The following is a 27,252-nucleotide window of genomic DNA, read 5'->3' as shown; positions in this document are numbered from 1 at the left end:
CCCACGGGAGGCCCGGCGGTCGGTGTGAGGCGGCTCGGCCGGCTGTGCTCGGCGTGCGGCGTCCCGCTGCCGCCTGAGACCGCGCCCAGCGCCGCCTGCCTCAGCAGCGGGGTTCTCCCCTCGGGCCCGGCGGTCGCGGCGGGGCCGCACGGCGGATGGGCCCCGCCCAGGCGGAAGATGTCGGGAGGCTCCGCGGGGAAGCGGTTGGCGCCGGCGGAGGTAGGCCGCAGGGCGGGCTGCGGCCCGGGGTCTGCACTGAGGAAGGGTTATTGCAGCTTCGGGGAAGAACCCGGCAGCCCCCATTAGTGGTTTTTGTAGGCCCGGTGGTTAGTCCTTGGCCTCTGTCTTGGCAGTTCCTCTACATTTAAGTTCTTCGGGGTTTTTTTGCCCCTACGTTTAAGGTGTTTATTTTCTTATTTACTGGTGCAGTGTGTACAAAGGAAATCCCCTCGCACGTTGGTACCTGGCCCGTTGGTAAATATGCAAATTGAACTAAAAATAACTTTTGTCAGAATAACGTTAAAAACCAATCATGCAGAGGTAAATCCTCTTTCCCAGCTAGCTGCTAATGCTTGTTGCAGATAATCTTGTCTGGTGATGCCCAGTTGTGTTAATTTATAAAAATGTGTGAACTGTAGAGTAATCACAGGCTTCTTTTGAGATGACACGTCTATTCTGTGAATCCCGTTTTCACAGAAGTGTGTTGTGGCATGTAGCCTGTTATAGTTCCTACGCTGAAGGGTTGTCGTGTAGTTGTTAGCAGGGGAGAACGTACGACTACGGTGATACTATTTTGAGATCATAGGTAGGCTGTAAAGTGGCTCTGGGCTGTAAGTTTGTACACCTGTCCTAGCAGGGTATTTCTCAAATCCGAAGTTGAATATTAACACTATTAACTGTTCACTTTCTAGTCACTGTCAGATAGACTTCTGATACATATGGCAGTCCGATGCTAGATCAGGCCAAGCTACCATACATGGCAAAGAAGTAACGATACTTCATTTTATTGTGCTGCTTAAATAATTGTTCTGTCATCTATTTCTAACTTTCAAATAGAAATGGCTTTATTGAATGTTAAAAAAGGAGAGAAAAAGAATCACCGCGTACTGAAAACTACAGAGGCAACATGAACATGCCGTTAATGTAAATTTTTTTTCATTCTTATCTCTGTTTTACATTGGTTTGGGTGTACGTTTGTAGAATTCTCAACTTGTTCTGATTGGCAATTTGTTGCAAAATACTCTTACAACCATGTGTAAAGTGTAGCTCTCTTTAATATCGAAGAAACATGGAATGGACACATTCAAGAAGTGTAAGTGCCTGTGTTTGTTGCTAACTAGTAGTATGCCTTTCAGTCCTAATGAAGTTCTTCACATCTATGAGATACTCTTATACAGACTTGATAAAAAATATCTGATGTTCTAGAGGCAACTGTACCAAATTAAGGGGAGGAGAGTGCTACATTAATAGCATAATGTTTGTATTTTACCAGGTAACAGATTGGTCAGCACATTCATTTGATGACTTCTTTGAAAACACAAGTATTTCTTCTGGTTCCATTCCTGTGAAACCACTAGAAGGCAACTCTGGAAGAAACCGGCAGCAGCAGAAGAAAGACCTGTCTTCTGTGCCAGAAAGCAGCAAAACCAAAGTTCTGCCCAGAAAAAGACCAAAGTCATCTTCAGTAGATCTGCCTTGTAACAAGTCCAGACAAAACTGGAGCCAATCTCAAGATGAGCCCTGGGTAGATAGATATAAACCTGAAACTCAGGTGTGACAGTTATTCCAAGTGCTAATATAGTAGTAACATTAGAGTATGACATGTGCTTCATAATCTGTATTGGTCAGGTTCTAAGTATATCCTATTTTATTAGAGCGGTGAAGTACTAGTATGATGTCTTTACTGCCTGTAGTTAAGATTTTCATGAACCCTTTTTCTGTGGGAGAGGCATTTTTCCCCCCAGGCTTCCTGAGGATATAAAGCAGGGGTCCTCAAACTACAGCCCCCCTGCATCCTCAATCCGGCCCCTGGTATTTACAAACCACCCCACCCCCCGCCGGGGGTTGGGGGGGGGGGAACCAAGCAGCCACAGATGACTGCCTGCCACTTAGTCCGCACGCCAGACCCCTGATATAAAGCTACTGATGAGGTGTTGTTTCTTGTCAATCTGCTCCTAAACCTTTGAACCTGGTAATGAATTTTAGCCAGATTTAACAGCTCCAAGTACTAGGAGAATCCACAGCTAAGAAGAAAGAGGCGAGAACTGAGTTAGTGCACTCATTATGGGAAAGATAATTCATGTTATCCTGCATGTTACTGGACAAGAGTTAGCTGGTCTGTTAACATGTTCAGAGTACTTGACTAATTGCAGTTTGCATTCTCTCATGCTTGCTTGATGCATCTTAGGTGTGACACTGTGGGTCTGTGGTACTGTGGTACCTTAGGGCTTCGAGGAAAAAGGACTCAAATCTGTAGTAAACCTGTCTTCCCTGGTTCTGCTTATGGAACAGCTTTTTCACAGTGTGTTTCAAATGTATTAGCATGTGTGTTACCTATCTCTTGAGATTTGAGTGCTGGTTGATGTAAGTATAGTACGCTATATTTAATAGCTGATCTGTGGAGAGGATTTGAGTTCGAGGCTAGAAGATGAGTAAGCTGCATGAGACGCAGTATTAAGAGTCAGTAGAGCCTAAAAAGTACTGGCTCGAGCAGTAGCTATAAAGCATACTGACATCAACAGGCAAGACTGTAATGTTGTTACTTTAGGAATAATAAATAATTCATTATTTCCCAACTGCAAGCAATGGAAAATTGGCTGTTGGAGGAAACAGGCAGAAGTGATTGTCTCTTAACTGTTGCACTTACTTCTACATAGCGTAAACATATGTAACTGAAACGTATATGTACCTGTCTGGTAATGTTTTAGCGTATTTTCTATTCTTGGATCTCATCATTACAGTCTTAGAAATTAAGAGATGTATATATGCATTTCATGTATTCTAATCTTGTTCTAGAATGACCTTGCTGTGCAAAAGAAGAAAATTGAAGAAGTTGAAACCTGGTTAAAAGTACATATATTTCAGAGGCAGCCAAAGCAGGTAACCTTGCCAAAATTAGCAGCTGCATGTAATAAAACCACACAAACAAGCTGTATTCAATTTTATTTTAATTTCAGTAGAAAAAAACCAACCCTTAACTTAATAGGTAGTGATTATGTATCCATTGGATTATAAGAAATCTTTTAAGAACATGAATTAGAGCTTGTACATTTGTTTTGGACTTAGCTGCTAAGAGTTGTATTCTGGTTTTGCTAAGAAATATTATTTTCTAGCATCTAGTCAGTTCATACATCTTAAGCATGTGCTTGTAATTGCATATTGTCTTCCACAGATTAATTTTAAGTATCTGGGCAAATATCCAGTTGCACTGATCTGATGTAATAGGATGTTTTTAACCTCTTGATTGGTAAGAGGCATTCTTGTACATGTACATAATTTATCAGTCTTGCCTGGTGTTTTTCAGACCCAGTTCTCCTGTTCAATATCTGTTATGTTGGTAGTCTGCTTGTATGCATTTAGTTAACTGTGTACCATTTAAAAACTGAGAGCAAGGCTTTCAAAGTTCTGGTGTAGCCCTTTAACAGGTAAATTAGTAACACCAAATATTTAACTCTGTTTTTACTGGGAAAAGGGAATGATTACCAGAGAAACTATAGGAGAAATTCAACAAGTACTGATCTTCAGCCAACTTTCAGTCTGTATTTATCATGTTGGGGAATTTTTCGCCCTACCCCCTTCCTGTGACAGCGTGGCTCTGTTTTGCTGCTGACCGGTCCTCCTGGTTGTGGAAAGACTGCAACTATACAAGTATTGGCAAAAGATCTTGGCGTTCAGGTGCAAGAATGGACCAATCCAATATCTTTAGACTTTACAAAAGAAGACTTAAGAAATATGTTTGGCCATGGTAAGTATTTTGGGTTTTTATTTTCTTTTTTTCTTCCAGTTACTTTTGTGATTTTTGTATTCTGTATTTGGTATTCTTTTTTGTCTGTGATGTAGGAAGTCAGATCCACATCCATCTAAGTAATATCCTAGAGTGTTTAATAAGAATCTTTCTTTTGCTTTTAACTGAAAAGTGATTTAATTTTTTTTACAGTGTTTACTCCAAAATAATTAGGAATTTAATTCGGTATAGAATGCTATGTAATACCCTGGATATCGTTTGAGCCAGTTAAATAAAAATGGTTAAGTCTGTCTTTGTTTGTGTCCAGTTGAATTCTACTCTTTACAAATTCTCACATTATTTGTTATGTTTTTGCTGTGAAGCTTGGCTGCTGGTGTTCAGTGGCTAATTTCAGAAAATTGCATGGGTGGTATTAGTTCTTGTGGCTATTTGTATTGTAATTGGTATAATATAGAATATGTATCTTAATTAGTTCTTCTTTTTCAGACTCAAGTTTTCATGCATTTCCAAGTCAGGCCCAAGCAACTCTTTTTCAAGATTTTCTATTAAGAGCAAATAAGTATAACAAACTTCAGATGCTTGGGGAGTCACCAGAAAATGATAAAAAGCTTATTCTTATTGAAGTACGTGAGAACTTGTGAAATCTTGTTTTGAAAACAATACCTTTTATTATAATACTGATGTGTTAACTAGCTTCAGCTGGTGGATTGCTGTTGCCAAAAGTTAGTCTGCTTTACTACAGAGTTCTTTATTACTTTGAGTCCTACAGCAGTCTAGAGCCAAGTTCTACCTGTAGTTAAACTATATAAGCTAATAGGCAGAAATTGAAGATTAGTTTGTGTGCAGAAATAGGTACTAGCGGATGAATAATTAAGCAATATTGGAAAGTTAACCCATGTTTCTGCATGATTAGCTTTCTAGAAGGATGTATGTGTATATGTATATAAGGAAGAGGAGCAAAAAAACCCGCTATTCCTGTTACTTAAGGGTGCGGGAGAGTGTAGAAATGTGACAATAAACACAATTGGAAAGCATTTGAAATTTAGTATTGCCTTATGGGGCAGGGGGGTGGGCGGTGGGCGTTATTTAGGGAAGTGACTTAAACTCTGAGGATTTGTAAGCTGTATGGGGAGGCACAGGGGAAGACTTTACTTAGGAGTGTGTTTCAGTAGCATTTTCTTTCTGAGCTTTCCATTTTTTCTGAGACGAATTTTTTTAAGTTATGATAGTCAAGTTGTCTGTAAACTTTCAAGAGAAAACAGGAGAGACAAAAATTCTTCGTGACTTATGTGATGTACTGTAGAATTTAGGAAGCATAGCTTTCTGTGACTTCTCTTCATGAAGTTACTTATGTAGGTCCTCTCATATCTCACGTAGATATCCTCCCCTCTTCCTCTGTGGAGCTGCTAACCTGAGTGTTTATCCTCTGAGTGAAACTCTGCCTAGCAGGCAGTATGATTATTAACTTTAACCCAAGGCTGTTTCTTAGGAAGCAAGGACAGAAAGAAAATGTTTCTTTTTAGGTAATTGTTGTCCATAATGAAAGAAAGAGCTACGCTTTGGGTTTTTTTCTTTGCTTTTTCCTTCTGGTTTTCAGTGTTAGCCACATTGAAATTTAGTTGAAAGCAAGCTAACTGGGAAAAGAAAGTGTGTAGCAGCATAGTGTGCTGTAACAATCGGTCTGTGGGAGAGAATATTTGCATGTGAATGTAATGACAGCGGTTCATTTGTTTTGAATAGGACATACCTAACCAATTCTATCGAGACCCTAGCAGTCTACATGAAATTATCAGGTCAGTTGCAGATAAGTTTGTAATGATTAGCTTTAGCCACTTGCAGTAGAGTTTGATTCTTATCATACTTGTTCATTTTTCAATTTAGGAGGTTTGTTTCTACAAGCAGATGTCCTCTTATATTTATAATCTCTGATAACTTCAGTGGAGATGGCAACCGGAGGTTACTGTTCCCAACAGAAATTTTAGAGGATTTGTGTATATCCAGTATTAGGTAAGATCTCTTATCTCATTAAAACTTGATTGAATTAAATGCGATGTCAGAAATGAATTATTTTTTTTAAATTAAATTCAACAGTTTCAAGCCCATTGCACCAACAAATATGATGAAAGTTCTTAATCGAATAGCTGCAACAGAAGCAGATACGGTAAGTTGTCAAAACTGATAAGTTCTGTGCAGTGCTAGGACAGAAAAATTTCAGACTTTTATATCTCAAGTGTTATTTATATTTGGTTTTGTATTTGTTTGATCTTTGATAGCAGAGCCCCGCCCCCCCAATCCCCCAACAGAAGACGACAAACTGGAAAGATGTCTTATTTTTCAGATTAGTTCCACTTGATCCTTGATCTAACCCGTCAGAGTTACTTCTGCAGATTCTTCTCCCTATTACAGAAACTATATGTAATGAAACAAATAGTAGGAATAGAAGTCATTTTTATTGTAATCCAGCAAGTCCAGAAGAGGTCATGAACCCAAATCCTGTGTTATTCCCAAACAGTTTTCATTACAACCAAGTCTAATATTGTGTGACACCTTGTAAAGAATTATGTGCATTATTCTCTTAATATTGCTATATGAAATACGGCAGTGTGCTTAACTGGATTATACGTTTTAAAGTTAGCAGTGTTATGGGGCTTGAGCACCTGATGGATGCTCATGTTTATGGTGTGTATCAGAGGTGGTTCCCCACAGCTAGGCTAATATTCAAATACCCCTTTTCCTACTTTTTCTTACTACTTTGAATGTTGCTTTTCCTTGTAGAACAAAGAAAAGAATTTTGCTCTTGATAGAACTTCTCTGGAGTTACTTTGCAGAGGTTCTTCAGGTGATATAAGAAGTGCAATAAACAGTCTTCAGTTTTCTTCTATGAAAGGTAAATGCCTATTTTCTTGAGAGGCGAATGACATTTTGACCATTCCTGCTATAAAGGTATTCTGTTTGCTGTTGCAGCACAGCTAGGTGGGCTGTGCAGAACATTTTTGACATGCTGCTCTGGACAGGAATAGAAGGCACAGTGTGGTTTGGGTTTGTTTGTCTGGTTTTTAGGCTTAAAATGTTCTATTTCATGACTGTTACATGTAGTCTCAAAGCTTGAGTAACATCTGCTACTGTCCTTGTTTCAGCTGGGATAGAGTTAATTTACTTCCTGGTAGGTGCTACAGTGCTGAGTTTTGGATGGGGGGTAAGAGAATGCTGGTAACACACAGTCGTAGTTGTCGCTGAGCAGCACTTAACACTCAGCCAAGGGCTTTTCAGCATCTTGTGCCCAGTCAGCAAGAAGGCTTGGGGGTGTGTGAGAAGCTGGGAGGGGACACAGTCAGGGTGGCTGACCCCAGCTGTCCAAAGTGATATTCCATACCATATGGCATCATGCTCAGTATGTAAACTGGAGGGAAAGTTGGCTGGGGGCTGCTGCTTGGGGACTGGGCATCAGTCAGTTGGCAGTGAACAGTTGTTTTTCGTTTGCGTGGCTTGTTTTTCTTGTGTTCTATTTCTCTCTCATTAATTTCCTTTTCATTACAAATTATTATTACTGTTATTATTTATTTTACTTTATTTCAACTATTAAACTGTTCCTATCTCAACCTGTGAGTTTTCCTACTTTTACTTTTGTGATTCCCTCCCCCATCCCATGGGGGGTGGGGCAGTGAGTGAGCAGCTGGGGCTTAGTTGCTGGCTGGAGTTAAACCACAGCGGTGATGTATGTTTTGATGTGATTTAATGAAATGTTCTCTTTTCTTCTGGATATCTTTATTATTGGTATGTGCTTACCGTTCAAAGCTTTTATGATGCAATCTTAATTTGAAAGGGGGTATTTTTATTGCTTGGTTCATACAGTTCTCAGTGTCCTTATCTCTGCCCTTAAAGCATTTCTGAAATAGCTCATTGAGTTCGTGTATAGCACTTCTGTAATGATCGATTTTGCTTTGGAGTTGGTACAGCTGTTGGTAAACTGAAAAGCTGTGAGGTGCTATGACCTACTGTGAAGTTACAGAGTATTTTATAGAATATTTTTGAAGACTACTAAAATGCTGAACTGCAACATACTTCATTGGACAATGCTCGGATCAGACTTAGTTTGGCATTATTTATGTTGCAACATTGAAAGAAAACAGTCTGTCATGTCTTTTATAAGCATTGGAAGTCATGGCTGTTAAGAAATGAATGTATGTGATTTACATAACCTCTAATTTTTAGAAGCAATACTCTGGCATGTGTAGTTCATTCTAGGAACCTTTAGATGGTGCCAGCATTTTCTATTCAACCTAGAAATAAGGAAGTGGATTCAACAATTGCCTTTGGCTGTATGTCATAAAGTTAGCAAAGATCTTGTTGCTCTTACAGATTTTTCTCTCCCATCCACCTTGCAAACAGAAAAAGTGCTCATGGAATACAGGATTAAATGTACTTTGAAGTCCTTATTGTAAGAGGGAGTGTTGTAGTTTGACTTTTAAAGTATATTAAAATTAACTTAGCTGTGTTTGTTAAATTACTTGAGGGAGACAGTAAAGTTTCTAGATATAACTTGCAAACATGGGAACTACATTCTTCTGATGTTGTCTTCTACTATATTAAGTTTGTGTTGTTCTGTGTTAAACAGAAAATTACAAAATTCCTCTCAGTGCAACCACTTGGATGATAATGCCATTAAGTTAGTAACTAGTAGGTTGGTGATGACCTGAGAAAAGTTTGCAGCAGCTCACTGCTGGATGCTACTTAGCTTCTACAGACTCTAGAAAACCTAAATAGTCTTAAAATGACCAGTTTATGTAGTTTTTGATAAATTACCTTGGAAGTGTAAAAACATGAGAACTATAAAGAGAACTCGGGAGAAAACAAAGGCATATGGATTGACAGGTTCTGTACCTGACATCTCAGAATCATGTACTCAACTTCTCGCATTTTCTCTTTAACAAATTGGGAAGAGCTGCCTTCATGTTGAATAAATTTTTTTCAATTGCTCAGGTATTTGATTGGCAGCCAGTAATATTTTGTAAATTTTGGAGATGCCTCACCTCCTTGTTTAACCCCTGAGTATGCGCTCGTACTTTTTTACGTATGTATCATTTCTTTCTTCGTGTGTGTGTGTGTGTGTCTATAAACTCAAGCAATACATTTGCTTTGTAGTAGTATTAATGGGTAAAATGGATCCATGGTAATTGTGGGATAAAAGAAGGATAAATACTTGAAGAATAAGTTCTCTTAGCTCAATAAGGATTAGCTCGGTAAAGATTTACTTGCTGCTAAATCAAATTATGGGTGAAAATTTTTGAGTTTTAAATTAGAGGAGAAGAGTTTTATTCCTTGGAGGTCTCAAAACGTTGTGGAAATCAGTAGGTTGTGGGAAGAATTACCTAAATGAAAGGATTTCTTTGCCACCTTACATTTCAGTGATGCTGTTATACAGGTGGTGCAAAGAGAAGATAAATTCATAGGTGAACAGAGTGTAAGTGAAATATAATTGACATGTATTTGCACTTGTACTTTATAAAGAAGAGATTAAGAAAGGCACGTTGGGGCTGTATCAGAACTGGAATCCATAAACAAGAGTGCTAGCTTATTTTAAAGACTTATTTTTTATTCAAAAAAGACCTGGCACCTGAGTTGTGGTTTACGGGACAGAAGTGGAATTAAGCATCCCAGTTTAGATGACTGGGTTGTGTTCCAAATAGGTGAGTTTTCTCTTACTGTCCAGTAGCAATATAATAGAGAATTTTTTTTTGGTTCATGTACTTTTCCTGATTGTGTTTTTGCTTTTATTAATAGAGTGCTCATTGGAGAAAGACTTTTGGTCAAGGAAGAAAAGGAGCTCCACGTTAAAATGTGAATCAGCAGCAATATCCAAAGTAAGAAAGAAAAGTAAATCTGATACTTCAGAAGACCAGGAGATACAAGCCATTGGTGGCAAAGATGCTTCCATCTTTCTTTTTCATGCTCTGGGGAAAATAATTTACTGCAAAAGTAAGGAAACTTTGACTTACTCTTTCAATGGGCAGAGCATGTTAGCTACTAATAGCTAGATTTGCTAAAGTAAGGCTTAAAATGACATCTAACTCACATATTTTGTCATTAATAACAGTGTAAAAACAGGAATAAAAGTTTGTGGTAACTGAGATTGCAGCTGTCTGTAGCTATTGAGTAAATAAATGTATGAAGTTTTATTACACACACATAATACCTGTTTGTGTTAGGTCCGTGCACTGTCATGCACACAAAGATAGATAGCCAGCACATTTGTTGCATTGTACAAGCAAATTTCTGTGGGTATATTTTGTACTTGTCTGTACTCCTGAAGGTTACAGAACAGCGCTGCAGCCTCACGGGTGCTGTCTCCCTTTTTTGCTATCTTTTCCACCCTACTTTTTATCTCAGCTCTTTGTTTCCCTTTAACAGACATACCTGCTGTCTTCTTTCTGACTGGAAGACCTCTTCCATTTCTTGTGTCATACCCTGTCTCCTTTTTCACCTCTCCAAGAGTTTCCACCTTACTGCTACTGAAGGTTCTTACAGACTCAGGTTCTGTAAATTTACAGAACATATCTGCTCCCTGTGTATTTTTACAGTACTGTTTTTTTGACATTTAGAAACTATAACTCATAAGCATTTGCTACTTATTAAACTAACGTGATCTGCACTTAGCTAAATTAGGATCCATGATGCCGCTGGCTGTTCATATTATTACTGAAATGTAATAATTCACTGAATAATTCAGTAATAATTTCAAAATCAATTGAGGAGAAATAGTGTGAATGTGAAAATAATTAAGATTAAATTTGTATATGAAATATAATGTAACTAATTACATGACTATGTAATATTGACTCTATAATTAAATTCTTAGGAGGCCTGCTTCAAGAGCTTTCCGGGAACTGGAAATGGTGTAATCTGGTTGCTAGTAGAGTTGACGGTTGCTAAAAATGATGCTCAGTGCTGCAAAACTTAATCATGCAGTTACACATCTCTTTTCTTGCTCTTATATAATATTTGAATTTTTAATATTTCATCTGAAATACGTGTCTCTTTTTTCTGGCTTTTTTGATTATGTGCAGAAATTAACAAAATTTGTGATAATAAGACTAAAGTTCCTAAAATCCTTTGTAGGAGAACCAGTGTCAGAACTTTCTCAGCTCCCTGCTCACTTAACAGAATACCGTCGCGACACCTTGCTTATTCAGCCTGAGGTAATGCAGTAACTACTTGATTCCAGTTTGGTTTGAAGAAAAACCAAAACAAATTCTTGTGATTGATGCAAATTCTCAAGCACAGTGGTTTTGTCATTGATCTTAATATATGTGTATTCAGTCTAAGTTAGAGAAGGATTAATTGCAAAGGGACCTCTGGAGGGTAACTTCAAAGGTAGATTAGATTCCCAGGCTCTTGATCTGTTGAGTTTTGAGGCATCTGAGGGTGGAGATTCTCTCTCCTCGCTGATGGACTTGTGGTGGAAGGTGGACTTGCTCTTGCTGCAGCCTGCAATTGTTATTTTAGCTGTGCATTGCCACAAGGAGTCAGTTCACCTTTCTGTTACCACCTATTATGAGAGTTGAAGACATCAATGTCTTCTGCCCCTCCATCCCCACTGTCAGCCTTCTCTGCAAGCAAACCAATCTCCCTTTTGTATACAAGCATCACTTCATAGATCATGTGTGCTAGCTCCCTAACAGTCTTCTATAGGATGTTTTTCCTTATATGCTGTGTAAGACTTGAACTTTTTTTTTTCTAATAGGATATTGTGGAAAGATCGCATGTATCTGGAAGCATGTTTAATTTATACCTTCACCAGAACTATGTAGACTTTTTTCCTGATATAGGTGATGTAGTGAGAGCCAGCGAATATTTGAGCACCGCTGATGTCCTTTGTAGTAACTGGAGTGTAAGTGTCATCTTTTTATACACACATACTTTTTTTTTTTAATGCTCCGACATGGAGCTTCTAGACTTTTCCCAAAGTGTTTACAAATGTTTCCTCAAACTTAAGTGTAGGTGAAAGGGAATTGTTAACGAACGCTGAAGTACATCAACTATAGAAGAGATGCAGGTCCAACTTATGTCAGTATTTTATTGTAGTGTGTTATAGCGTTTGTAAAATATTTTACAAACAAATTGTTAAGTAGAACATATTTATGCTGAAAATGTGTTGAGTCTTAATGTCTTTTCCTGAAAGTAATTGAGCTGATTTTTTACTTTTTCATTCAGCTGCTTTGAGTACAAGTTTCACAGTAATCTAAACATACTTTGGGTGCATCATGTCGCTGCAATTAGTGTGTTTTAGTTCAAATGAGACTTAATGTACAGAGACCTTGATTTCACATAATGCCCAATTTCATTCTTAGACTCGATCTGTGATGGAGGAATACAGTGCATCTGTGGCCACCCGAGGGGTGATACATTCGAATATGTCCAGAGCCTTTGCCCACCACCAAGGAGGATTGGGGTTCCGGCCTTTACATAAACCCCAGTGGTTCTTTATCAATAAAAAGGTAAATGCTTGATTTTTTTATTATTATTTTTGTAAGACATGACAATTGAATATTATAGGTGAGATTTGCTCACGGTGCTAAGCTTGTCAAATATCCTATTTTGATAAAAGCTACTTTTGAAAAGAACTTGCTTGAATAGTTACATCTGTATCATCCTTTTGATAGAAAAATAAATTGGAGCCCTCTGACAAAGTTTGGCTCTTGTGTCCAAATTGCCATACTGCTGGGAGAGTCTTAATCCTAAGTTAATGGAGTCACAATTAGTGTTGAAATACTGTAAAGTATTCCTGAAAGTAATTTTAGGATTTTGTGCACTTTAAATCATATTGAACTCTTGTGTAAGTTTAACAAACTACTGCTGTTACCTGTGTTTATCAGAAGTAGCTTGTTCAGGAGGTGTCAAAGCTCTTGGTGATTTGTTTACAGTTGAACTAATACTTCTCTTGCTGTATCTGTCAAAAAATATTTGCCTGGATGGGTGGGGAATTCTATAATCAAGAGATTAATATTTTTCTGGACATTTTTATGCTCAGCAAAAATGAAGTAATTTACTATTTTTTGATGTGTATGTGTTAACTCTAACTGCTTATCTTTTTTATCTTATTTTTCAGTAGCTTGTGTGTAGTCATCCAGCAGGCAGGAAGATAGTCTTGTATTTTGTGGTAGAGAATATCTATATTAATAATGATTTACCAGGTTTTTTACTTGTGTTTCTTTTTCCCCCAACTCTTACAGTATCAAGAAAATTGCATTGCAGCAAAATCTCTCTTTTCAAGCTTCTGTTTACCACCCGAGTGTCTTCAGACAGAGCTATTGCCTTATCTTGCTATGTTAGCAAATCCAATGAGGAATCAAGGTAAGATGAGTGTAACTCTTCATCTTGGACTCTTCTTTTTTTTTTTTATTTTTTTTTTCCTGCAATTAAAGCATACTGAAAAATTTTGTAACCCAAAAGGTCAATACTGTTGGTGCTTTTGCCTCAGTAAAAAAAAATGCTTGTGGTAAATGCATATAGCTGATACCCAAATAGTATCATTGCCAAAATAAAAGCTGTCCTGTTACACATAAAACTTACATAACTGAAAGTATCTCTGCTAGCAGAAGTCATATATGGTGCTTTATAATGTGTAGGATGGGGTTGTCATATCGGAGTATTTGAAATAATCCCCCCCACTTTTTTTTTTCTTTACTGCAGGATTTGTGGTACCTCTATGCTTTTGTATTTCATTGTGTTGCCCTCTCAGTCTGTTAAGGTCCTTGCACCATTTTTCTGCCTGCCCACATTCTTACTAGCTTGTCTTAACTGGGTGGCATTGGCAGACTTGCTCATCTCACTCTTCATCCCCTTTTTTCACGGGGTTACATTTAAGAATATATGAATAGCTCAGGTCCTAGCACAGATCTCTGCAGAACTGTATCACCAACTTTTTTCCATTGCAAGAGTTAACTATTACCTCATAGCCCTCTCCCCGCTTTCTATTAATAAATTAGTAAAGTTTAATTATTAAAGTTGTTCTTTTAGGCTTAGGGCTCTGTTTAAATCTGCTAGAGGATTTGGGTAAGAAGACTTTGGAAACCTAGTAGGTGATGTTAAGTACATCTTCATTGCTTACTGGATCCTTTCCAGTAACATCAGCAGACTTAAAAGGCTTTTAAAAAGTCTTTCCCAGATAAAGGACACAAGATCCATGTTTCCAGTGCATTAAAAAGATATATAACCTGAGGGAATCCAATAGCAGACAGTTTGTGCGGAAGAACTTACAGTACCTAATCCAAAAATTACTCCTTACACAGCTGGGTTGCTTATACTAGGTTAATTCTAATAAAAGGCTTCATGTTTTAATAAAGGCCTTGACACAAGCATTATTCCATAGCCTACAAAATGAATTCATAACTCTACATTGTAAATACGCAGGTGAATGCCAGGGATGTTTATGTGTAGGCAACTTGTAAATACGTTATGGTAACGTGGTAAGCAATTTCAAAAACATATGTACATGTGCATGCAGTGCTCTGATATCCAAAATATTGCAGATATATTCACTTGAATATTTGACTACACTTAGAATTAGTTACTTTCCAGTATGTTTAATTGTATGTGTATTATGATCTACCCAATATGATACTGGTGATTCTTTGTTCTTAGCTCAGATTGCTTTTATCCAGGATGTTGGAAGGCTACCACTGAAAAGACATTTGGGGAGGTAAACTTGACTTCTGTCTTTTCTATAAAGAAAGACTTCGTTTCTTAGTATATTGAGGAAAATAACCCTTTCATAGAGAAACATCTTCAATATGTATCAGTGATGTGACATTTTTCCTCACTTGCAGCATGATAATTTAGTATTTTGTCTGTTAAAACTTGGGGGGGGGGAGGGGCCCAAAATGGACCAAAAGTGGGCGAAATTGCCCCAAAATTGAGGAAAAAATGACCCAAAATTGTCCACAGATTGGCTGAAATGCCCCAAAATTGAAAAAGTGGGGAAAAAAATAAAAAAATTGACAAAAGTAGTCGAATTTCTTTATCACTACGGTATTAGTAGCAACATTTATACTATAGTGTGTCTTTTAATCCTTGTTTAGCTTGCTTTTCCATTGTACCAAATACTAGCGCTGTCCTAGACATAGCTATGTTTCTCCAGTGCATGATCTGAATAAAATATTTTTTTTTAGGTCAAAAACATTTATGTGAGAATAAAACTGAATTGATGAAGAGTATAGTGTGCTTTGCCTATTGTTTGTCATGACATAAAACATTGATCTGTAAGTTTGATAGAACATTCTGTGTTCACATGCTTTTTACCAAGAAATGTAAGAAGGAAAGCAAAATGGGTAATTATCTTTACTTCCTTTGAAGCAGTTCTGTACCTATGGAACCACGAAATACTTTTGAGTGCTTCCTCTGAAATCAGATAGCAGCACTGGCTTTCTTTTTGTGGATTTTTTTGAGTGTTGGAGTACTTAGAGTAAACCTTCGTTTAGAATGCATTTTTAAAATAAAACTATAGCTACTGAAGTTCCTCTGTCCTAGAGGTTAAATACTGAAAATACACTTTTATTTCAACTGTGAGACTGGGCTGCTCAACTTAAAGATTGTGTAGCGCTCATGGAGTGACATGTCATGTTATGTTCTGACTTGAGTGAGCCTTCTGAATTATAGGCATCATTTAATCTAGTAGAACCTCAGTTATGTTTCTATAACTTTGATATCTCTGAAGTTTAAGAAGTTTTAATTGCGATGGTCTGTTTCTGGTAAAGGATTGAGATCACAGTTAGCTGGAATGAGACTAAGTCCTTCATCTCTTAACCAAGAGAATTAGGGCATCTGACAAAGCGTCTTGTATTTATCACTGTGGTATTGCTGTCTGAGTTTAACTATGAAATATGGCCTGTAAGGTAAAGGCTGTGTTACCCAGGAACCTCCCTGTTCCCCAACAGTTGTATTGAAAGCCATTTTAGTTGCTAGTCAGGAAGAAAGGAAAATGTCCACAACAGGTGTATTTCTTTGCAATCTCCCTCATCTAAGCCAAAATGTTTGTAACTTTACAAATTAATTGTAGACTTCCTTATGCCATTAATTTTGTCTGCAGCATACCTTTAAATATTGATAAATGTTTTGTATCTGCATTAAGTTGGGTGTGTGTCCTGTAGATTTTACTTGAGGGGTAACTTTCTCCTGAAAACACAGTAAGTGTTCTTCATCTGTTCGCTCGTTTTGGAAAGGAGTTACAGAGGAAGGTAGGTATTTTAGTAAGCATTTGCTTTCTTCAGGAATCCTACTTGAAAGTAATTTCTGTTATTAAGCAGTCCTTAAAACAACTTACATGCAGCTGTTTCAGTGGAAAGAATATTTTGTTTTTCTGTTGCATTTATTAATGGAATGGGAATGGCACTGAAGTAAGAAAAATGGCGTCAAGGAGAGTGCATGGTATTTGATCACTGGGAGTTGGTGTCAGGGTGAGTTTTTGTCAGTAGCTGTGTAATTTTTTATTATTCCCATGTGAAGTGGGAAAAATAATAGAGGAACATTAGTAACCTACTGATACAGAGATGCTAGAGAGATTGAGAAGTCCAAATAGGAGAAGAAATCATAAAAAATATATTTCCTTTTTACTTTTTTTTTGTCTGTTTCAAGTGAAATTGCTTCCTGTCCTAGAGGATTCCAGTTTTGCTTGGAAAAGGGTCTAAGGTACCATGGGCTGTAGTCAGTAACTTACTTGTTAGCGGCTCATGCGTGTGAAGAAAGCTAAGCAAATGACTGTCAGCGTAAGGAAGAAACTTCCAGCAGTGAGTACTGGGAAAGCAGCACAGCACAAATGTGACCTGTTGGTGCGGTTTGAGCTATGCAGGGCAGACCTTTCCCTGAGAGGAACTCCTGCGTCTTCTGTAGGCTGTCATGTAAGCTGTTTGGTGTTGAGTTCTGGGCACAAGTATCTATACCTGGAAGATGTGTGCAGAGCTGTGAAAACATAATACTGTGAAGGCAGTGATGTAAGCACGGAACGTGCATAGCTTGAATGAACTGTGATCGGTGGAGGGTGGTAACGCTGCCGAAAAGATGTGAAAGCTATTAAGCACCAGTGGAGAAGAGTGACCTGTGTGGTACACGGGCAGTCTTTTCTGTTGCAGCTTTTGTGTGACAGAGCAGATGCTTTTCCACAGTAACTTACTGTTGCAATGATGATTTTACAGGTTAAAGCTTGAAAGACTTACTGATAAAGATCCTGGGATACCAGACTTACTTGCTGGCTCTGAGGGGGACCGTGCTGATGCGCATGCTATGGAGACAGCTGCACAGATGGAGGAAAATGCGATGGATGAGAATCAATCAGATGGATTCCTTCTTTCTTCTAGCCAGTGCAGTGGAAGTGAATTACCTTGCAGTCAGCCTCAGCCTGTTGCAGCTCAAGATGTCATGGAGGAAGATGAATTAAAAATAGAGGAATATGATAGTGACTGAGTACAACAAAATAGCAACAGTGACTTGCCTTGATAGATGAATATGCTGCGGAGGCCATTGCTAAAGTGAGTATGGTCTGCACAAAAGTACCTCTCTCTTTAGCTAGTTAGGTGGGCTAGGCGGCCAAGTCTAAACATGCTGTGTCAGCATCGAGGCAAATCTCCTCAGCTTCCTCTTTGCAGGATCAGGCCTGAGCTGAATACTAAACTACAAGCTATTTCCTGCCTCTCCTGAGCCATTAAATATATTGATACAAAGAGAATAATAGATGATGGCTGAAATGAGTTTGAAAGAGATTGTAGATAAGTAGGGTCACTTAAGTTATTTTTACTTTTTACATATTTTAATTTCCTTTGCAGTTGTAAAGTGTAATTTCTGTGTACACATTTGGTAAGTTATCAGCATTTAAAGGTTTTATTAAAATTCATAACTTCAAAAAAAGTTGCTGTTTGGAAGCTTGGCCCTTCTGGAAGAGGAGACTAAAATGTACATGTAAAAGGTTTGATATCACATAAATGTAAATAAAACTCCTACTGTTAATGCTTTAACACTGTTTTGTACTCTGTCACAGATTTTCATGTGTTTGTAAGTTCGAATGTATGTTGTACAACAACAGTTTATTTTGGATTCCCTTTTGAATAATATTTTCATAACTCATGGAGAGGAAAATGCAACAGTCAAGCATAAGTCCTTCTCATCCTTTGTACTCTGTAGGAACCTAATGCTGTGGTGTGCACTTCTCCTTGAATTGCAGCTGTGCTGTGGGAAAGAATAATCTGTGTTTGGTAACTGACACATGTGAAGTGTGTGGTAGTTGTCTGTTGAATAGAGTTCAGTGTTTCTCTGTAACTGGGATTGGTCTCTGCAAATCCATCTAATATGTTTCTGTGGTTAGTGATACCACAGGAATAAGGAGAGAAAAATCAAACCAACCAACTTTGAATACGTAGTGTATGTTTGCATTTCTGTATTGCTTGCAGCCAGAGTTTAGTAGAAGAAAATACATGTGTATCCACCACAACCTTGGAATTTTTGCTGCTGTTAAAATGTCAGGATTTGTCCTCTCTCAAGGGACAGGTGTAGTCTTTCCATCTATAGCTACTGTAATTTTGAAGAGGGAAATTTTTCCCCTAATTCTTAAATTTCATTACAGCTATATTCTTTACAGCAAAGTCAGAATGTTTTTGGCTGTTGATGCCCTGTAATGCGTTTGCCCCTCTCCAGGGTGCTGTCGAGGTGTGTGTGGGGTGCTTCTACTGCAAGTGACAAGGCACGAAATATTAGTTTTTACTTCGCAAACAAAGCTCCAAGCTTCTTTATATCTTTTCAGCTTTCCTTACAGTAGTACTGGGTAATAATAGTAATAACAGAGTTATTTTCACGTCAGCTATGTTGTGTTACTGTTGGCCTTGCCCTTACTAGGGCAGTATTCAGTAGTCATCTGGTTAATTATAAATTGTAGTATTACCGAAAATTGTAACCAAGAAAACTCTACAAATGAAATGATAGTTTAGAAGGCCAGTGTTGGTTTATTGCAGCACTGGCGGAGTGGGGGATTTCTCCTAACATGCACACAGAGCTATTTGAGGGTATACATTACATACAATCAAATACTGCATATTCATAGTATATCGCATATGCATTATTACTCACACAGGACAGGTTACAAGTTTCTCACTTCTAATGCAAATTAGTACGCATCCTCAGACAGCACTACTGAAGCCTTTTACTAACTAGGCATGCTCCCCAAGTGGTGTTTTGCCCTTGAAGGTTGCAGTCTCCCACTACTGCAGTTAGCTTTGTCCTGCTTTCAACTAATTTTCTGCCACTGTCTGTGGCTTTCAACGCTATCTGCTTATCTCCTCTTGCAGCCAGAACTTCCTCACCTGAAGGCTTCTTTTTGCAGTTTTTTTTTAGCTGGGTAAGGCTGTTCTTTTCACCATCTGTTCCTTGTTTCCTAACATCACAACACCAGCAAAAGAAGGAGGGCGGGGGGAACATCGTTCTCTGTTCTTACTAACTAAATTGTTGAAGTCTTCAGTATCAGTAATGAAGTATTGCCACGATCAGGTACAGGGTTCATAGTAGTTTGAGTGAAACCTCTTTCACATGAAAACACCACTGCCGCCCAAAAGAAAAGAGATATTATTCCCTTTAATAACCTCTTGTGCTTCAATGTCTGTGCTCTTGCTTTTGAATGGCAGTGGCATGCGAAGTGGCGTGTACAGGATGGAAGCCCCAAATTACTCAAGTTCTAGTCTCTAATAGTCCCTATTAAAGCCAATGCCAAATTAATATTAAATCAATCCAATCCCCAGGTAAGCCAAAGGGAAGTGTGGACAGTGATGCTGAAAAACCTCGGAACGAAGAAAACTGCTAAGAGATTTTTTTGTACTTTTAGCAGCAAGGTATTCATTATCTGCGCAGGGGATGAGGTTGGTTCGCACCACAGAAACTTGGTCCAAAGCACAGGTGCGGAACAGGTGAATTTATAAATTTGACATACATGATTGCAACATCTCTTCATACATTATTCATGCAATAATAACATCTCATTGCATATTAATGATAGGTGGAGTCTAGGCAGAGCCTGAGCAGAGTTTAGGCAGAGTTTTCTCTTGGCGTCAATTTTGAGAGGGTCGTTCCAGCCTTTGGCCCCAGTCAGGTGGTCTTCCTCAGAGCTGAACCTTTCAACTTTCTTGCACAAGTGACCCTGCCAGGATCATTTAAAATAAATCTTGGCTTGTTACTATTTTCTTGTATTGATGTGTCCAACTTTACCTAAATTATGATTTCTAGTACCTGGTACAGCAGTTTGCAACAATGGCTGAGGCCTGGGCACAGTGAGCAAGAGCAGGGTGATTCAGCGCTACGTGCTGTGGTTCCTCAGGAGCAATTTTGCAAGGCAGAATGGGGCTTTTACAGACCTGAGACTCCTCTCAGGTGGATCTTTAGGGTTTTAGGCCTTACTCCTTTTCAAGAGCTGCAAAGCTTGCGTAGCTGCAACAGGCAAACAGGCATACAGCCCACCCTCCAGCCTGTCTCTAGGGGGTCCAAGAGTCCATTTTGGCTACCTCAGTGTTGTTATCCCAATTACAGAGTGGGGGGAAGAGAAATGCCCTTTAGCTCGAGTGAAGGAGTGTTCAGGGGCATCCCAAAGAGGAAATATACATGTATATTTTTGGTGTGGTCAAAGAACTTCAACAACTACGACAGCCTTTGGGAGACCCACGTAGCTCATGCTTGAACCCACCCAACTCACTGTAGGTGTAGTAATGCAGGCTGTGTTCAGTGCAGATGGTACATCACTGACGCGTGAGGCAGAGAGAGTAAGCGCAGTGCTGGATGCATCTGCCTACTGCCTATGCCAAAATCAGCCCTTGCCCAGTAGGGAAGCCACACCTTTTGTTGTCATGGCTTTCTTGGGCTTCTCCTCCTCTGAGGAACAGTTATTTAGAAGAACGTTTTCCACTTTGTCTAACAGCGAAGTTCTCCAGAGCTGAAATGAAAAGTTCTGTGAATGGTGGGCCTGAACAGGAAAGCTTTTTCTTGCCATCACATGCCACTCTTTCACGTCAGAGTTGTATGGGGCATTCAGGAGGAATGAACTCTTGATCTTGATCCAGTTTACCATGAGTTTGCTTTTCCCCCACCACCTGCTGCCAGCAAAACTCATTACACGAATTGCCTGACATCCTCACCATTGTATGGTCTCAGTTTTGGACGGATGCCAGAAGGGAGTCAGCCTGGTGAGGTGCACTCCTCCTGCTGCAGAAGGACACGTATGTTTTGTGTAAATGCAACCTGGTTTGGCTTGCATGATCGCATCTTCCAGACCAGTGGTTCTACTGTCGTGAAGTAAATTGGAGTTGGATCCAATATGTTTTTATGTTGAAGAAGTCTTAGGCACAAACACGCATGAACATTTCTCCCTGCGCAGGCAAATTACAGGGATCTGCCTGCCCATCTATTAGAAAAAGAGCTCATGAAACCATTGGCAGTATCAGGATACTAGAAAAATGGCTAAAAAACTTAAAGCAAACAAAGAAAATAAAGTGTAGTACTTCAGCAAAGTTTTCAAGAGTTGTGTTGAGAAGTTACCTGATAGGGGAAATTGATTTCTGTTCTATTACTCCCTTTGAGAACATTGAAATTAAAATCATGCCAATTAGGCAAACCATTCAGCTTGGGGTTTTTGTTGATGTTTTAGCCCCTCTCCTTTTTTTGCATTTGGAGCAAGCACTAGGTGCGAATATGGGTGTGCAGAGCGTCTGATGTGAGGAGATCTAGGACTCGGCTTTGACCTCCGTGTCCTGGCAGCAGCTACCCAGGAGCAGGCATCGAACGTGGCAGCCTTGGCGCAGAGTTACAGCCCATCGGCCCCCGCACTTCTGCTACGGACTGTTTGCTACGGTGTGTATGCTGGCTGCATCCAATGCTGTTGGCAAGCTCAGGTACTTTCTATCCCCTTTTACAATGAGCAAGAGACAGCTGCTGAGCTTAAAGACAAAATTAGATACAGTCCACTGCTACAATCAGAGCAACTGTGACAAACACATGTACAGCTCAGGAAAAATCATCATCCGCTATTACATGACAATTTCCATGCTACCCAGGGGTGGTGGATAGTATTATGTACAGAGGACCTTAGATAAGGAAATATACCTGAGCAAATGAGCTGGCATTTTATGTGCTTATATACATGTATTTCTTCATGTACATTTTTATGCATGCTTATTTATTTATCTATATTCCCATCAACTTTTTTCTGCTATCAGTGTAACACCTGCCAAAGCATTTTGGCAAGCTCTCAGCACAGCTCCATTATTGCTTTAATTCATCCCCTGGACATAGGTTTCTTGAAACTGGACCCACTCCCATTGGCGCTGAAATGAGCAGCTCTTCCACTACAGCAAATGTGATCAGAACTGGTTTTGTTATAAATGGCAGAGGCTTCTTTGGAGTCAGAGCTAATAAACACGACAGCAATGCATTAAACACTACATTAGGAGTGCCGGATTCATTAAAAAGCTGCTTCAACAGTTTTGCATGCTTTACGCAGCAAGATTAGGCATAAATTTGTTCTCATTGTCCTGACTCACTGATACTTGTTCCCAAAGCAGGAGCATTTTCCATATAGACACTCCTGAGGAGGTGCAGCTCCATTATATTTGAAAGATCAGGTATTTCTTCTGCTCCTGATGAGACTTTCTTTCCTGCAGGAAAGTAACAACAGAACAGTGGCAAATGTGCATAAGCTCATGTGCTTAAACATTTGCAGCTAACTGCTGAGCTGGGATGTTTTAGGGGAAAAGTTCCAACTCCACCTATATTTAGTGGGCCTAAATCTCCTCACTCTGACATCAAAACCAAACCAACAAAAATTGGACCAGTGATGAGCTCTTCTGAAAAAAATTGTTCAACAGATCGCTTTAATGTTATTTGACGCTGTCATTGATACGGATTCTGCACCAGAAGGATCGGGTAATCCTGAACACAAAAGTCTTGTAGTCTTATGGCTCAAAAGAAATTAATCTTACATTTAATGGCAGAGGAAGACCACTGTCCCCTTTTCACCAACAATAGAAGGGAAAGCAGCAGAATATATGCAGTCTCTCTCCCATTTTCCGGTAAAAATTTTGTTTCTTCCCCAAACTGTTTGTTAATGTGTTAGAAAGGCCAAAACAGTGAAATATAGTGTTCTTTTCTTTTTACAGAGTATAAAAGTGTGTATACATTTGCATTCTGGCAATGATGTTTAAACTATGATTAATTCAACGGGGTATCTAACCAAATCACTGTCTGTGTGAAAAGAAACTAAACGAAATGAATAGCAGTTTCCAAACAAACGCACAGGTACAAAGGCCACGGATGCCAGACCGATACGTGGGACACGATGACAAATCCAATACACATACATTGCTACCACCTTCCCCACAGCTGCCAAAGTCCTGGATGTGATGGGGAGTCCAGCACTTCTGGATGTGTGTCTCCATCCCCCGAGGTCTCCTCCATCCCCCGGAAGCTGTGGAGCGCCGCGGGGACCTGGGGACACGGCTGCACCACAGAGCACAGTCCGTGCTTGGCCTCTGGCTGGGGACAACCGGTGCCCGCGGCAGCTTTGGGCACTTTGGAATTGCCTGTGTTTTGGGGGTGGCTGTTTGCCTGCATTTCAGGTTAATCTTCAGAGGGTGGCTTCTGCCAGCGCTGGCGCTGGGCTGGGAGTTGGCTCCCAGCTGTGTAACTCAGCTCCCGCTCGGACAGCTGGCTCCTCCTGGGGCGGGCAAGGGTTCGTTTTGTCCACAAAATTATAGACCTGTGAAAACTGAGAGCTAAAAGAGAAACAGGAGCCAAATGCAGTATTATCTTCTTATCCCGATCAAGACTTGCAGAAGGACAAAACTGCTATGGTTTTCTAATGTGTTACACCTCTTTTTGATTCAGCAAAGGAAAAAAAAATCTGCAATGGAGTTTTGGTATTTATTCATTGTGCATAAAAGGTGATGTTTCACATTCCTAAAACTCTGAAATGAAAACGTGTATCACTGAAAACAGCAATGCAAATATCTCTGGCAGATTAATTTCTCGTGCCTTTGCCTTTCCTCTCTGCTGCTTTTATACTCAGTCACACTTGCCATGCAATCGGCTTTACATTGGCCAAGGGATAACTGGCTGCAGTGATGTTATGTGCAAGCTGGAGTTTGCCTTTAAATTCAGGGCAAAATCTCAGATAGGATCACTTATTTTTGATAACTGTTGACTAATACTGCTTATAATTAGATGCAGGGCTTAGTTCAGATGCCAGTGTTGAACGGTACATGAAACAATATTGACCAGGGAAAGAGAAAATCCTAGTAAGCACATCGTCAGATGCAGGCAAGCTGGAGAAGAGATTCTTCTGGATGCAGAAATAGTGTGGGCACATTTTGTATCCATTATATCCTTTCACAGCATAAATGACATGAAAAGCAAAAGTGGTAAATAGGAGCAGTCTTTGAAACACCCACATACTCGCTCAACTGGAATCACCATTAGGAATCAGTGAGTTAGCCTGGTTTTCCTGAGTTTCACTACTCAAGGGATGCTTCCATGGACAACTATAGGCAAAGATACTCCTAGGTGGATGACCGTAGCAGTGGCCTCCAGATTACTTTGATCATGCACCCTAGTCAGTAAAACGTTTCTAAGTGCACGCACACACACACACCCCAACACCCCCCCCACCCCCACACCCCATGTATATTGGTTTATTTACAAATTATATACATGCACTCCTGAAGTTCTAGAGGTTTCTTCCCACACGCTGATGGGTAGTCTTGTGCACCCCCTGTCTTTGAACCCCATGAGCTATAGGTACACAAACACTCCCAAGAGGAAAGGCAGCTGTAGCACCAGGGCTGTGTCACATACCTGTGCAGTCAACCCAGTCCTGCGAATCTGCGCAAGAGCAAGATCCTGTCAAGGTAGCCCAAGTTCTGAGTCGGGATAAATTTTTTTTCATACTTCTCACTCTGACTTCTGTTGACGTGCAGTTTTGAAACTTGGCACTCCTATGAGAAAATCCCAACATTTGTGAAATGTTCAAAATTTTCATAAATCATCGGAAAAGTGCTACTGATACCAGCAGAACTGTGGCCTTAAATGGGTGAAGTCAGGCTAAAAGCTGAGTGAGGATCCAGGTCCCAGCTGGCCCTTCAGTCGTATGGAAGTAGCACAGAGGCTGCGGCAGCTGCATTTGCTCAGGGCTTGTGAACACAAACTCAAGAGCAATTATGGTCTGCAGCCATCACACGGCAGACTAAGCCACCTGCTGAATTAATTACCATCGTTCATCGTGGCAGTGTACGTCAGGAGAGGAGAAAGACAGGAGGGCAAAACTGAACTCATTGCACTGCCAACCCAATGCTTTGCTCCAGGAAATAACTGAAATGCTCCTGACAGTTCATACCATTATTGCAGACAAGGACACTGGAAGTCAGAGTGTCTGACCTGACCATAGCTCTCCTGTCTGGCAGGATCCAGTAAGCCTAACTTTCTACCTGACTTCCTTCACGCCACACTCAGAAATGTAAGACAAAACCCAAATGACATAGACATCATTGCTCCTTCACTTTTTTAGACCAAACTGTTCTCGTTTATCTATTAATGGCAAGATACTTTCTTGACCAGTTGATACTTTTCAATAAACATCATATGCTTCTGGTTTTCCTTCAGTTCCCTTGTCTCCAGAGGCAGTAAATGCCGCTGGCATTTCAGGACATCATGTATTTTTATCTGGTGACACCATCAACCCCATTCCTGACTACCATGCTTTCCTTTCAAGTCCTACTGTCCCTGAAACATTCTAGGAAGAGACCCCTGATGTAAATTAGGCTATACTGTGTGTTACACCCTGGATGTGCCTGCACCATGACAGGACGAATTCATGGCTCTTCTGCTATTGTCAAATGCCAGGACCACCTCTCTCTTCAAGATAATGCCTTGCAAGGAAATGCCTTAGCCAATGCAGTGGCAAAGGTTGTGGCTTGTGTATCTTTCATCTGTCTGTACACCCCTTTCCCATTTTTTCTCCCTTGAAGAGCTGGCAGCTCTGCAACGTTTCACGCTGGAAGAGGAACGCCAGCTACACTCCAGCTCCCCTTGCTGCTCCCACAGCAGCTGCCTACTAGTGCCTCGAGTCCTGTTACCTGCCCTGGCTCCTCTGGCCCATTCAGTTGCCCCACAAGATTGGTTTGCTCTACGTTTCTCAGCTACATCTCAGCAGTATTGTGGCAGCTGCCCAGTTTGTTCAGCATGTAATACAGGACAGCAGGAGAAGGTGGGTGTAGCTGCAAACCCTCAGTGGTGGAGACTTTGTAAATTTTCAAATTGACTTTGTTCAAGTTGCCTCAGTGCTGCAATTTTCAATATGTCCCTGCCATCTTAGATACGTTATCAGGATTGGTAAAGGGCCATCCTTGTAAACATGCTGAGAGAACTAATTCTTCCGTTTGTTGCTCCCTAACACTAAATAACAATAAGAGGACCCATTCTATGGGGTGAGTAATGAGCAAAATTTTTGCAGCCTACAAACACAACCCAAATGCCAGTGGGGCTGTAGGAAGGACAAAGTCCAATTTAAAAACAAACTTGGCAAAGATTTGCCCAGAGACTGGCCTGAAATGGCTGGATACATTACCTCTCACATTGATCTGTAGAAGAAACATCAGGAAAGAAAACCATAGGGGGTCATGATATTTTACTAGGCAGACCCATGCAATTGTATTACACAGCATCTGTAATTCCCTGTAAGGGAGAGAAGTTTCCCTAGCTGATGAAATAAGAAATGCTGCAGCATTGTCCTGTAGCCACCATGCCACGTGAGTGCTCAGGAGACACCTTTGCTCAGAAGAGCTGGTGCTGGCGGATGAAACCAATGCTGGGCTAAGGTGTGCGTAAACTGACATGTGTAAGCAGTTGCAGCTAAATGCTGAGCTGTGATGTTTTAGGAGTAAAGTTCCAACTTTCACTGTGGGTCTAATGCTATTTATTCTGACATGGATAGCAAACGAACAAAAATTGACTGATGATGAGTGCTTCTTTACAGCGAGGGTGGCGAGGCACTGGCCCAGGCTGCCCGGAGCAGCTGTGCGTGCCCCAAGGCCGGGCTGGACGGGGCTGGGGGCAGCCTAGGCTGGGGGGAGGGGTCCCTGCCCGTGGCAGGGGGGTTGGAACTAGATGATCTTTGAGGTCCCTTCCAACCCAAACTGTTCTGTGATTCTATGAATTAATCATTTTATCATTTTTTCACTTACACTCCCAGGTCTTTAAAGTCTTCCTTGACTCTGCTCAGA

The 27,252-nt window shown here is 40.1% G+C and overlaps 1 protein-coding gene across 4 annotated transcripts; it reads left to right on the top strand.

The window, feature by feature from the left end:
- The first annotated feature begins 66 nt into the window (after window positions 1-66).
- On the top strand, window positions 67-23,996 carry RAD17 (RAD17 checkpoint clamp loader component). Of its 4 annotated transcripts, XM_056325594.1 has the most exons (19): window positions 67-219; window positions 1,493-1,771; window positions 3,016-3,099; window positions 3,808-3,964; window positions 4,451-4,587; window positions 5,705-5,757; window positions 5,846-5,971; window positions 6,056-6,125; window positions 6,740-6,851; window positions 9,746-9,940; window positions 11,081-11,160; window positions 11,706-11,852; window positions 12,313-12,459; window positions 13,195-13,315; window positions 14,606-14,663; window positions 17,152-18,106; window positions 19,828-19,902; window positions 21,630-23,049; window positions 23,137-23,996. In XM_056325594.1, exons 1-16 carry the CDS (start codon window positions 178-180, stop codon window positions 17,417-17,419), a joined length of 2,076 nt encoding a protein of 691 aa, XP_056181569.1. In that variant the 5' UTR covers window positions 67-177; the 3' UTR covers window positions 17,420-18,106; window positions 19,828-19,902; window positions 21,630-23,049; window positions 23,137-23,996. The 4 variants fall into 4 exon arrangements, with proteins under 4 accessions (XP_056181569.1, XP_056181570.1, XP_056181566.1 ...); XM_056325595.1 differs by having other exon boundaries at window positions 21,656-23,996; XM_056325591.1 differs by having other exon boundaries at window positions 21,630-23,996.
- Window positions 23,997-27,252: the final 3,256 nt, after the last annotated feature.

The sequence above is a fragment of the Falco biarmicus genome, chromosome Z, assembly GCF_023638135.1.
Source record: "Falco biarmicus isolate bFalBia1 chromosome Z, bFalBia1.pri, whole genome shotgun sequence".
Taxonomy (NCBI): domain Eukaryota; kingdom Metazoa; phylum Chordata; class Aves; order Falconiformes; family Falconidae; genus Falco; species Falco biarmicus.
Note: the sequence above shows the minus strand (reverse complement) of the source record. Positions and strands in the feature narration are given on the sequence as shown.